The sequence below is a fragment of the Megascapheus bottae genome, chromosome 16 (assembly GCF_031878675.1).
Source record: "Megascapheus bottae isolate mThoBot1 chromosome 16, mThoBot2.hap1, whole genome shotgun sequence".
Taxonomy (NCBI): domain Eukaryota; kingdom Metazoa; phylum Chordata; class Mammalia; order Rodentia; family Geomyidae; genus Megascapheus; species Megascapheus bottae.
In genome coordinates, this window is record NC_143524.1 from 7,862,116 (window position 1) to 7,874,972 (window position 12,857).

Below are 12,857 nucleotides of genomic sequence, written 5' to 3' on the forward strand. Positions count from 1 at the left end.
AGAATCTGAGAATTCTAGAGTGCACACAGCCCCTTCACTTCCAGGAGAAGGAATCAGTAATCTAGAAGATCTTCCTCTCAAGAGTTTGTTTATTGACATACAGCGAATACAAGATAAAACAGATAGTTCACATACAAATGAGTGCATGTGTACCTACTAGTCTTATATAGAAGCCTATATTATTCTGTAGCATATTGCTGTTTGGAATCTTTTTTTTCCCACATTAGTCCTTTATATTCTTATAACTGGTGTGATTTTTGACTATTAAGTCATGGAGACAAATGGTTTAACCATATTGTGTATAACCATACATAGTATATACAGATGTTACTCCTAATATGCCAACCATGAACCCCAGGGTTTCCCAACCCTTATGCTGCTGGCATTTGGACCAATAATTCTGCATAGTAGGGAGCTCTCTTCATCAACATCTCTGGCCTATACTCAGTTAGATACCAGTAGTACATCCCTAATTGTAACTTCTAAAAACTCATGTCCAAACACTGCTAGATATTCCTTGAGGCTAAACTATTCTATGTTAGAACAACTGCTATATACAGTGCTGAATTCATATGCTGTGAAGACCAAGCATTGTGACGATTTGAAGACTGAGGAATTGTATTAAGGATTGACTAGCTTAAAGTGTTTGTCTTCATCATCACCATTATCACCACCACCATCACCACCATCATCATCATCATCATCATGCTTTTACTTGTGTTTTAGGAACTTGAATGTGAGTTTGGATTGGCAAATAGCACATATATGCATATGAACATACACATCTATAAACTTATGCGTTCTCATTTAAAACGATGGCAAAGAGGTGGCTTCCGTGGTACCCACAGGGAAAATACAACACAAAAACTTCCAAGAGTTTATTTTTACATCTACAATGAATGAGATTTGGGGAGTCTCGTCACACTTTACCATTTGCACTAGGTTTTCTTCTGAATTAAGGGTAACTCATATCCACAATGAGCTCTTTTTGACTTGATGGATATCCTTATGTGACGGAGGTAAGGGGAATGCACTCTAGAAAAGATAAAATTTGTTAGTAACTTTTGTGATTTGCATATGAAGTGCTCCCTCCTCCTACATTCCCCACTCCCCCATTTCTCATGTGTTAAAGCTTGGTCCTTAGCTGATAGATTGGACAAGGAATTAATCCATTCATAAGTATGCTATTAGGATATGAAGATGGGTGGAGGAAATAGGCCACTACTGAAGGTGTGCCTTTCAAAGTTAAATCGTGCCCTTATTCTCCCTGCTTCCTGGCCACCATGAGGTGATCAGCTTTCCTCTGCAATTTCCTTCAAGCTGTAGTTCTTCATGAGGAGTAAGGCCAGATGATTTCTAAAGCCAACTAGCTTCATATTCATATCCGACAAATAATATCTGACGGTCTACTTCTCTGTACATACCCACTGATCTCAGAAACCCACTCCTGTAGAAACCCACTCGTTAAACTTTTTTATTCTACTATAAAAGTCATCTTCTACATGTGTCTCATGACCAGTGATTAATTCTTTGTGACCCTTTCTGAACCTGGATCATTGTAGCTCAGATGTAGGACATGGCAGGTGTTATGTGAGATGTCAGCGTACTCACTTTGGTGTTGCTGGAGTAGATATGGTTCCACCAAAAGACAGAGGCATAGACAGCAAGCAAAAGTTCCAGCACACTGAAGACAAACATCACCAGCAAAATACACTGCAAATTGGAGCATCAGTGATTAATACCTAATATAAGTAACTTGTGCCTATTGAGAGGAGATTGGGAGATGGCGGCCCCTCCAAGGAAGACAAGAAGTGACAAACATGCTTCTCTTCTCTGATTTTTAATACCAGAACCTTGATGTTTCACATTATTATAAATAACTGTCATGCGCCTCTTCTCTCTGGTTGCTTCATGTCCACATACAAAGAGTTGCCCCTTAAAAATATTCATAGTGATGTTTCTAGGTGTTGATTTGATTTTGTTTATCCTGCTATGGTCTTGGTACAGTTTTAGGGACTAAAATCTCATGTCTTTAATTTGAAGAAGTCTCAAGTTTTTCTTTTTGTGTATTTTTCTCTCCCATCCTTTCGTCTTGTAACTTTCATTAAACATATGTCAAATTGTTTAATGCCACTGAAGCTTTCATATTGTCTCATCTTTCTTTCATACTTTTCACATTTTTATCTTAGTGTCATATTCTGTGTGGTTTAATCAGGCTTGAATTTCAATATATATGCTTTTAGATACATTGAATCTGCCACTAACTGATTTGCTCAAGTTTTAAGTCCAAAGTTAGTATTAATGGTCGAGTTAATATTTTTCCATATTGCCTCTGTTGTCCTTATTTTGCTTTACTTTTAGTTCTTTTAATATATTTAATGACTTAAAATATATTTTAATTACAGCCATGTTATTATCTCCAATTCTTAGGATACTAACTAGTGCCTTTGCTCTACTGCTCTTGTTATTTTTTCTTTATTTCTTATAATACTTTTATCAGCAGATAACTGGTGTTTTGGTGGTGGTATAGTGGGATTCTTTGATGTGTAAAAGTCTCATTGGGAGCCCAGAGTGTGGCCTAGTGGTAGAGTGCTTGCCTAGCATGCACGAAGCCCTGGGTTCAATTCCTTGGAACTAGATATACAGGAAAAGCTGGAAGTGGTGTTGTGGTAGAGCACTAGCCTTGAAAAAACTCAAAAGATAGTGACCAGGCCCTGAGTTCAAGCCCCTGGACTTGCAAAAATAATGTCTCATTGGTTGGGATTATTGATATTTTTCTAGGTTTTCGGCTTGATTCCTCCAGTACCTTAGGAGTTTTTAAATCCAGGAGTCCAATTTTTAGAGCACTTTCTGCTGCAGTTTGAATATGAAGTCTCCCTTGAAAATGCTCATGTATTGAAGGCTTAGTCAGAGGTAATGATTATTTAGAGGTGACCAGAAGTAATTGGGTCATGAGAACTCTGCTTTCACCAGTGGGTGGATCCATTGGTAGATTCACTTGAATAGACTTTAAGGAAGTCTCAGAAGTGGGACCTAGTTAGGGGATGTGCTTCACTGAGGGTGTGCCCTTGAATGATAGGCCTTGTCTCTGGCTGCATCCTAGATCCCCTCGCTTTGCTTCCTGGCTGTCATGAGGTAGTAAACAGCCTCTTCCTCCATGTACGTAACACACTTCTATGACATTTGGCCTCATCCAAAGTAGTGGAGACTAACAGACCAGGGACTGAAACTTCTGAAACTGCCCATGTGTGAACATGGAACAATGAAGCAGCTTGTCCATACTGTTTTGGGAAGAGGAAGGTACTATCAGAGAATGATGGAGGGAGTGATTCTGATGATCAAGGGACACTGTATGTATATATGGACATGTGAGTTGATGCTGACAGACATACAGAAAAAAACAAACATTAGTCTGAATTGAAACCAGTACATCTGCTGGGTGCTTGTGGCTCATGCCTGTTATCCTAGCTCCTCAGGAGGTTGAGATCTGAGGATTGTGGTTTGAAGCCAGCCTGGGCAGAGAAGTCCCTGTAAGACTCTTATCTTGAATAAACTACTCAAAAGAGCTGGAAGTAGTGCCATGGCTAAAGTAGAATGCTAGCCTTGAACACGAAGAGGCTCAGGGATAGCACCCAGGCTCTAGTTCAAGCCCCAGGATAGGGTAAACCCCACACAACACAAACAAATGGACAAACCAAAAAGACACCCCCCCAAAACCAGTATTTCCTCCCTTAAGTTGTTTGTATCAGTCATTTGTCATAGCAACACAAAGCTTGGATAACATACTTCCTTTATTTGAAATTCCCCTATTTTATGTGTGACTTGGATAATTTGAGGCTTAGTAAGCAGATAACAAGATTTCATTCAACTCCTTGGAACACTGAGTAGCCATTTTCCGCATCTTATTCTCCAATATTGGGCAAATATTCACTCTGAACTTTCAAATTTTCCCCCAAGGTACTCAGTAAGTTCCTGTAGTTTAGTAAAACTGTAACATTTTCTGGGAATTAAAACTTTATGACCCTATATCAATGTGTGAAAAATAATGCATCTACTACCTGGTGAATGTAACTGTCTTCCCTCTATACATTACCCCAGCAAAAAAATCTTTATGACCCTAGCCTTTAACATAAATATTTTTGTAGAGATTACCCCAAATTTTCATCACTTACTTCATAATTTGACTTTATAATTCTTCTAAGATTCTGGGACATAGGATATCATCTTACCTTCTTGATTGTTTTTTTTTCTCCCATTCATATATATCAACATATTAAAAACTATATATGTGTTTTTTTATCTATTGCATTACTCTAGGTTATAGCTGCATTAATTAAAAAGAGGTGACACTAGGGATCAGATTAGTCTGTTCTAAGATGAATCTGAATTTGTTGTTATAAGAAGTTCTTTTGGGGCACAGGAGTTTAGCCTAGTGGTAGAGTGCTTGCCTAGTATGCACAAAGACTTGGATTCAATTCCTCGGTACCACATGCATAGAAAAAAAGCCAGAAGTGGTGCTGTGGCTCAGGTGATAGAGCTCTAGCCTTGAGAATGCCCAAGGACAGTGCTCAGGCCCTGTGTTCAAGTCCCAAGACTGGAAAAAAAACTCTGAAGTTCTTTTTGGGTTGAGTTGTCTGAGTGGGAGGAAATTTGTTGTAATGAGATTAGCTTTCATTGAAATAAACCCCAGTTGTCCCCATGGGACCATGATTCTTCAACATTCATTCCTTGTCATTTGCACCATGATTATACAACATGAGTCCTCATGTTGATTTCTAACCCAACGGGTCTCTTTGCTCTTTTACTTCCTCAACCTCCTGGATCAAAATGACTGTAGGTCACATGGAGAGATTCAGGCAGATATGAGCGCAAAAATGCTCTTAGATTGTGAGACAGATGGACTCAGGGAGATGAGAGAGAATGCTTTTGTCTCCTCATCCCTATAAACTTACAGAGGAACATAGTTTCTGGTATTGATAAACCAGCTTTTATCATTCACCCTCTTTGCCAGCCTTGCTGGATCATGTATTTGGGTTTGATGTTCAATTTTTGTAGCACATGTAGGCACATATTTGAAGAAATTAAACACTGCATATGTTTTCATAGTCCTCTCTTCCTTCCTCTCTCCTTCCCTTCTTCCCTTCTCCTTCCTTCCTTCCTTCCTTCCTTCCTTCCTTCCTTCCTTCCTTCCTTCCTTCCTTCCTTCTTCATCCCTCCCTCCTTCCATCCTCCTTTTCTTTCTCTCTTTCCTTTCATCCTAATTTTCTTCCTTCCTTCTTTCCTTCCTTCCTTCCTTCTCCTCTTCCTCCTCCTCCTCCTCCTCCTTCTTCTCCCCCCACCTCTCTCTTTCATTCTTCATTGCTAGGGATCAAACTCAGAGCTTCAAAAACACTAGGCAAACCGAACACTTTTCCATCGGGCTATCTACTCTGCTTCTCTTTACTCAACTTCACTGATGACTAGAAAATAAGCATCTCTAAGAAGTAAATTCTTACAACTCCTTAAGAGAAAAAAATCTGAAGTTCAAAAATAATTTCAATAAAGAAAACTATTTCTGCCTATGTTTGAAAAAATACCTTCTCAAGAAAGGGGCACTTTGACAGTTAAAGTCAAAAAGTTCGGAATAATTGTATACTTAAGAACACCTAGGGGACAGAGTTTCTATTGTTTTTTTTATTTACTTTTTTTTTTTTACTGGATTCCCTCATATGACACAGTCTGGTAACAGGTCTCTTTTAATCGAGAATTGTTTCTGTGTAACAGACGTCCAGACAAATAGGAACAGAGACTATGGAAAAAGCAGAAATTGGGTAAAGAAGAGACTTGCTTCACATGACAGGACATTCAGTCTAAAACCACTTACTGTTATATTGACACCAGCCAGGAGACAGTCCTTGTCTTCATATATTGAGGAGTAGTACTCTGAATAAGGTGATAGAGATTGATGTTCCTTTCCTGAGTTACAAGGTGGAGAAGCAGTCCCCAAGGCCACCAGGCTATTAGCAAGGAAGAAGAGGCCTGCCCCAGCAATGGCAGAACTCACTGCATTGGAAGCCAGGCTGCTCAGGGCCTGGAAGAGAAATTCTGCATTAGGCTGTCATCACAGAATCAGCAAACAGTGCTGTTTTCCCTCTGTCCAATGTATAGCAGACATGTTTCCTTGGGCATGTTTCTCCCTTTGTTTAAGTTCTCCTATTGGACAGAGATTGTATCATGTTATTTTTTTATCTCTCTCCACTATGTAGTTCATCATGGGATATAATTATTAATGCTGTCCAATGAGAAGACACAATAACTGTCCTTAGGGAGGAGGGGCTCTGGCTTCTCTCAGTGGACTCTATTGCACTAAACTCAGAGATGGTTCACTCAGGCCACTGACAATAACTACCTTGACTTCAAGAACTCTTGGAATATATCTTTCATTCCCTCTAGAAATCCCAGTGTTTGGGGTTGCTTTACATGGAGGAGTAGGTTTAGAGATAGGCATAAACTAGTGAAGAGGACAACTGGCCCTATGGAGTATCATATAACCTTCAAATGGCATGCAATTGACCTTCAGGGATAAACAGTGGTTGTTCAAAATGATAAGAATACACCTTGAACTTTCCCTCAGTGGCAAGGTGATAGGCAGAGATGTATGGTAAACCTTATGCTTTTCTTCTACCTACTTACAAATGAAACAATTACTATACAATAGCCAATTTCCTCCCAAACCTTGAAGCTATGATAGGAGGAAGCAGCTACAGGTTTTGCTCCTGTCCATAGCAACCTTTCCTGTTTATGCACCACACACCTGCAAAAATGACTCAAGGAAAAGCCATATTCTGACTCTAGAAGGTGCAGGGATGAACACATATGGGTAGCAGAGACTAGCATGTGCCCAGATGATTGCAGCTACAAGCTAAGCTCAGGAGTAGGAGTAAATGCATGTATGTGTGCATGCATGCACATGTGCATGGGTGTGTATGCTGGTCCTGGGTGCTGTCCCTGAGCTATTTTGGCTCAAGGCTAGCACTCTACTACTTGAGCTACAACTCCAATTCTGGCTTTTCATGGTGGTTAATTGGAGGTAAGAGTCTTATGGATTTTCAAATCCTGATTCTCAGATCTCAGATCTCTGCCTCCTTCGTAGGTAGGATTATAGATATGAGCCACTAGAGCCCCAGCTCAGGGGTAGGTTTTAGAGTTCATAGCATTGGGAAGGGGTAGGGTTTTGGAGCTGAAATCAGTTCACTTGGACTTCCTTATCACTGATGGATCACTGTTAGGGTGAACTATTGCCTTTGTGCTAGAGGAAGTTATTTTCTACTTTGGGATTCCATTTTCTCAGGCTAATCTCAGAAGTGGCTTCCCCACCATCCTGCATACACAGAGTACAAACAGACTCCAGTTTGGGTTCTGCCAATCGGCCAGCCAGAAGAACTGAGGCACTCTAACCTCTTCTGAGCATTATTCTCTAAATAATAATATGCCTATTTTGAAGAATTAAAGCTAATTGTAATTTGATGGAACACATACTTACAAAAGGTTTGATTGATATTTTTCCAGACATAATTGAGAGAGATCCACTAGTCGCAAACTGCTCAGAAAAAGAGAAGAACAGCTAATTCAGTCATCTTGCAGGATGTAGTTTTTATGATACATTTAGTCATTAAGCAAACAAAAAGTAGTCGGGAAATGCTACTGAAGAAATGGCATGAGTTCATGTTGCTCAGGGTTTATATTGATTCTGAAGAATAGACAGATGGTCAGAGCATTGGCTTTATTTTACTAGAAAGCACAAGGAGCTGAGGAGCCCTGGAAAAAGACAAATTATTCAAATTCCCAGGTTGAAAGAGAGGAAACTGAGGCAGACCAGTGGCTCGAAGGGATAGCTGAAGCAGTTGGCAGCAGCATGTAGGACTGAGGCTCTGATGGGGCAAGGTGCAGAAGCTCAAGCACATGAAACTGCAGGGGTGGGTGGCCTAAGACTTTAGGTTGGGGTAATTGGAGAATCTTTATCATAAGCCTCAGAAGCTAGTATTTGATCCTAGTAGAATCAAGGATCCTGATGTTAGAAGTAAGGTATTGTGGGAAGTGGGACCATTGGTTAAGATCATGATTTGGGTACTAGGTACTCACAGACAAAAGAGATCCAGCAGGAACCAACACTAACTTCCCCAAGGAAACACAAGGCCCTCAACTATCGCTTCCGGGAAGACAAGGATAATTTATTCTGTTGGTAACAGCAAGAACTTGCACAAGTGCATAATTTGTGCCCACACAGGGACTGAAAAGAAGTGCTTTGATAGTGAACTTGCTCAGAATATGTGCCTTATTCTCTTTTGTTCAGGATATTTTGGAAAAATGATCTTTAATGGAAGATTGTCCTTACTAATAAAAAATATACACTCCATTCTTTTCAAGATCTGTTAGATGACAGGAAGCAAGAAAGAGCTTTAAAGGGCTCGGGGCTACCACTCAGCACATAGCAAGAATGACTACTTCCCTTCAGTTTTGTTGTTGCTATGTAAATGTCTGCAAGCTATTGTAGCCACTAGTAGTCTTACTTGACCATTTTAACATGGCCTTCTTACACTCTGTCTCTTGAAAGTCCCAAAGAAGGAAACAAAAGCTCTTATATTTTCCATCAGGAAGCTAGAGTGCAGGCTCAGAAGTGCTGCTCTTCTATACCCAGTACATTTACCGTCCCTTCTTGCTTTTTGTCCCATGAAAACCCTTTTTGAGATCCTCATACAGCAGGAGGACAGGTTACGCCCCTCTGCTGCTCCTATAGAAGGGGAGTGGCATAAAGTGGAATGCTAACAGAGGGAAGCTTTGAGGCCTTGCTCTCCTGTCTCCCCTCCTCTTGAAGACTGAGTCACCCAGGACCAAGTTCCCAATTCGTATTTATAAAAACATGTCATCTCTTGAGACCCCACTCTACTCACACACAAGGCTCCGACAAATGGATATCCAGACATCAAAATGGTGAAAACTTCTGCATCAAAGTGGAAGGAGTAAGAGGTTAAAAACCAAATGGCTCCCAAACCTGAAATCATCAGGCAGCACAAAATTTGGATCACCTACAACAGACCAGAAGGAAGATTCTGGAACGCATGTCAAGTGAAAAGGACTACTCAGATACACACTGTGAGTTGTAATGAGTATTGAACATTAGAATTTCATAATTGAAAAAGGAAAAAATTGCATTTGGAAAAGGAAAATCACAAGGAGTTAAGTTTTACATAGTTATAATTCAAATTATACATGTTTAAGCAGAGGTTATATATAATTCCTTAAAAAGAAAGTATGTAGAACTTAAACCTCTTTTCTGAAAGGATGATTAAATTAGCAAACTAGAGAATGACCAAAAATACATTTTAATTTATAAGTGACATTTACAATTTTTTTTATTTTTGTCATTTGTGGGGCCTGGGCACTGCCCCTAAGCTCTCTAGTTCAAGGCTAATGCTCTGCCATGTTGAGACATAGTGACACTTATCTTTTTCTGGTGGTTAATTGGAGAGTTTCAGGGACTTTTGTGTCTAGGCTGGCTTTGATCTCAGCCTCCTGAGTAGCTAGGATTATAGGCGTGAACCACCAGCTTTCAGCCAAAAAAAAAAATCTTATTTTTTGTTTCATTTTGTTTTTAAGAAGCTGGAGAAAAGTTGTCTGTACATTAGTCCAGTTAGGAGACTATAGAAAACAAATTTATTAAAAGAATAGGAATGGAGGGTTCAGTTTCAATGGCATCAAACAGAATCAGTTTCAGTTGCTGTCATTCTTTATTAATTTAAACTTCTAAAAATGGTGGTCCTAGGATTTGAACTCAGGGCCTGGGCACTATCCCTGAGCTTTATTTGCACAAGGCTAGTAAATACCACTTGAGCTATAGGTCCACTTCTGGTGTGTGTGTGTGTGTGTGTGTGTGTGTGTGTGTGTGTGTGTGTGTGTAGTTAATTAGAACTAAAAGTTTCATGGACTATCTTGTCTTGGTGGGTGTTGAACCGCAATCCTCAAACCTAGCCACTTGAAAAGCTTGGAATACAGGAATGAGCTCATCATTTCAATGTAATATCCATTTTATCCTGATAATTGTAGTAATTAATATTTATTGGAAAAACTACATTCTGCATACTTTTAACCTTCTTTGTTTTATAAATAAAGAAAATTAAAGTAGATATTGTAAATCTGTACAAATGCTAATGGGAAGAATAGTAATTTTTGCCCTATTAGTTTAAATGGGACCTCATATTTTTAATCACTACTTAAAGCATATAGCTATTGAAAGATGATAGAAGAGGCAAAATAATCTAAAATTTAGAGAAGTTTGCCATTCATAAATTAATATTTATTGAATACATGTTGTATGGCAGGAATCAGGGAGCGAAGCAAATGAAAATCATTATTGTTGGAGATGTATCATTGGAGAAAAGCAGAAGCATGTGATGTCCTGAAAACCAAGTGAATGAAATATTTTAAATACGAAAATGAAGTCAACTGAAAAAAATCACATAATCTTCTATTCAAGAAAAAGAACAAAAATTCAGAAATCAGTTTGTTAATGTGGAACAACAATGCTAGTTGATATGATTCAAGAAAGAATATCATTATTATCAGCCCAAGAAAGAATATTACTCAAGAGAAGTTAGAGATATTGGCCTGGCCCTATTCAAATGAATGTTCCTTGAAGATAAATAGGGAAAAGAGCATCAGCTGAAGCATGCATGAAATTAAAGTATTTTCTCTCATTGGAATAAATTATATTAAGCTTCTGTGCTCATAGAATTTATCACAAAATGGCAGGAAAACTAGGCAGTATTTCTGGAACAAGTCATCAGAGATGAGATTTTGTGCACAAATGGAGTGTCAGCATTAAGTAGTGGACATTCTGTTCTTAGTACTGGAGAGGGGAGAGTGCAGGGGCATCAGTGTGGGTAAACTGGAGATGTTGTGGAATTCTGTCAAGATTGCTTCCATTTATTTAGTCTTATAGGAAATGTATTCAATGAAAAATGAGAGTGAGGGAGATTTATTATAGATTAGAAGGCATGAAGTGTTTTTCTGGAGTGGTCAGGGAGTGAATGAAAGAAAGTGTGTATCTTTTGGATAGCCTTAACAGTCTATTTGAGGTAATGGTCATAAATCTTAGGAGTGTGTGTGTGTGTGTGTGTGTGTGTGTTACTTTCTAGACTCAGATATGGAGTAGGAAGGGCAGATAATTAGAATTAAACCAATGGTTCAGTTTGCCGGAAGTGTGTTGTTGGGGGATCAGAGATGACTACCAGAAAGTCCATGAAAGAGTGAATTCTGGGACTTTGAAAGAAGAAAATGAGCTTATGACAGAGCGATATTATTAATACTGATTGGTGAAATTAAAGTCAAGATAGAATCATGGTGAGCTATCTGGGAAAGCTTGGGAGTGGTATTTGCAGTGTGGGATGTTGGAAATTTAGGGTAGTGATAGATTTTCTGCTATTGGTGCTGAGAAGGTTTAGGGTGTGGTCTAAGGAATGTGCATCTGAGTTTGGATGAACACACCTTGGGAGACGGAAGTCGAGGAAATGACAGGACACAGAGCAGACCATAGCACTCACATGAATATTGAAATAGGATGACTTCCGATGAATCTCTACTAGATGATGACTTAGGGGCCAAGGTTTGGAATGCCAAATGGCTAATGATATATGAGGACAAATTAATAGGTAGCTCACAAAGGCTTTGAAGATGTGAAATTCTAAGGATATGAGATAAACTGAAAGATGGATCTCAAAGTATCTTGAGAAGCAAAGACAATACTGACTTTATTTCCATGGTCAGGGGTGAGAGTGGACCAGGAAATATGCCCCCAGAATACAAATTTCTCTTCTGAAAGCAGATTAAGAGATCTCTGAGAAGAAAGTAGAGGGATTGAGATTATTCTGAAGGCACAATTGGGAAAAATTCCAAAGGTGGGAAAGAGTAGGAGTTGTCTTAATTGGGAGTGTCCAGAATGAATGCTGATGTAGGACTCTTATTGCCTTGTATTCATCATATAGAAAAGGAGAAAAAATACATAGTGAGGTTAAGTTAGTGTTTCATCTCAAATATTTGAAAAAAACAGTCCCAGAAAAAAAACTGAATAAAATTATAGTTCAATTTAAAATCTCTACCAAAGTTAGATTAGAAGATCTCTACCAAAGTTAAATTGGAAAAGACCGAGTTATTAATTAAGTAGTGTTCTGGTGGGAAAAAAACTTAGTGATTATATAACCATAACCTCTCTGTACATCACCCTGAAAAGAAAATTAAATTCAAAAAAGAACTTAGTGGTTCTGATTAGTTTATAGAAAGACCTGAGGCATGGGAGGGTCTTCTCAGAAAGCTCCATTTCCTGTCTGGATTAGTCTGGAGTCAGCTGGAAACAAGTGATTTTCCCAGAAGCACTGCAGATAGCTGGTCAAGCATATTTCCTCCAAGTTCCCTTTCTAAGGAAGTGGACTTACCCCAAGAACTGTGGCTTCATGCTGTAGCCTGATCTTTAGGCCATTCTCTTGGTGGTCATTGTGTACGGCTTTCTCTCTTTGGGGGCTAACGCTGACCTTTGGTGGGATGCTGTCAGAAGGCCCCTTGGTGCTGGGCTGAAGCCTCATGATGCTCACCATGCTGAAAGAGGCAGTGAACAGGGTCAGTTCCCAAGGTTTGGAGCTTTCTCCCAGGAGCAGAGTTGAGGATGGTTGGTCTTTAGGAACCAAACCAAACGTAGAGCCCTGGAAAGCTAGCATGTCTCACACAGTCCACCCATTGTCAACGTGAAGAATGAATGCCCCGGGAGAATAATGGAAACATTTGAAACAACTCGGCAACTGGGAAATGGACAGTTCACACAGGACTTG

At 39.3% G+C, this 12,857-nt stretch overlaps 1 protein-coding gene across 1 annotated transcript; it reads right to left on the minus strand.

The window, feature by feature from the left end:
* Window positions 1–905: 905 nt before the first annotated feature.
* On the minus strand, window positions 906–12,614 carry Ms4a7 (membrane spanning 4-domains A7). Its single transcript, XM_090348697.1, has 6 exons — window positions 12,468–12,614; window positions 8,931–9,065; window positions 7,523–7,579; window positions 5,864–6,070; window positions 1,612–1,713; window positions 906–1,035 (listed from the first exon to the last, which is right to left on the minus strand). The coding sequence occupies exons 1-6, from the start codon at window positions 12,612–12,614 to the stop codon at window positions 967–969; spliced, it is 717 nt and encodes a 238-aa protein (XP_090204823.1). The 3' UTR covers window positions 906–966.
* Window positions 12,615–12,857: the final 243 nt, after the last annotated feature.

What these genes read in the sequence shown, in the direction of transcription:
- Ms4a7 (XM_090348697.1), bottom strand. Translation starts at nt 12,614, where the DNA reads ATGAGGCTTCAGCCCAGCACCAAGGGGCCTTCTGACAGCATCCCACCA. An exon ending in TGGCTGGTGTCAATATAACA is followed by an intron (nt 1,714 to 5,863) that starts GTAAGTGGTTTT and finishes TCCAATTTGCAG; the next exon opens with TGTATTTTGCTGGTGATGTT. An exon ending in TCTACTCCAGCAACACCAAA is followed by an intron (nt 1,036 to 1,611) that starts GTGAGTACGCTG and finishes TATCTTTTCTAG; the next exon opens with AGTGCATTCCCCTTACCTCC.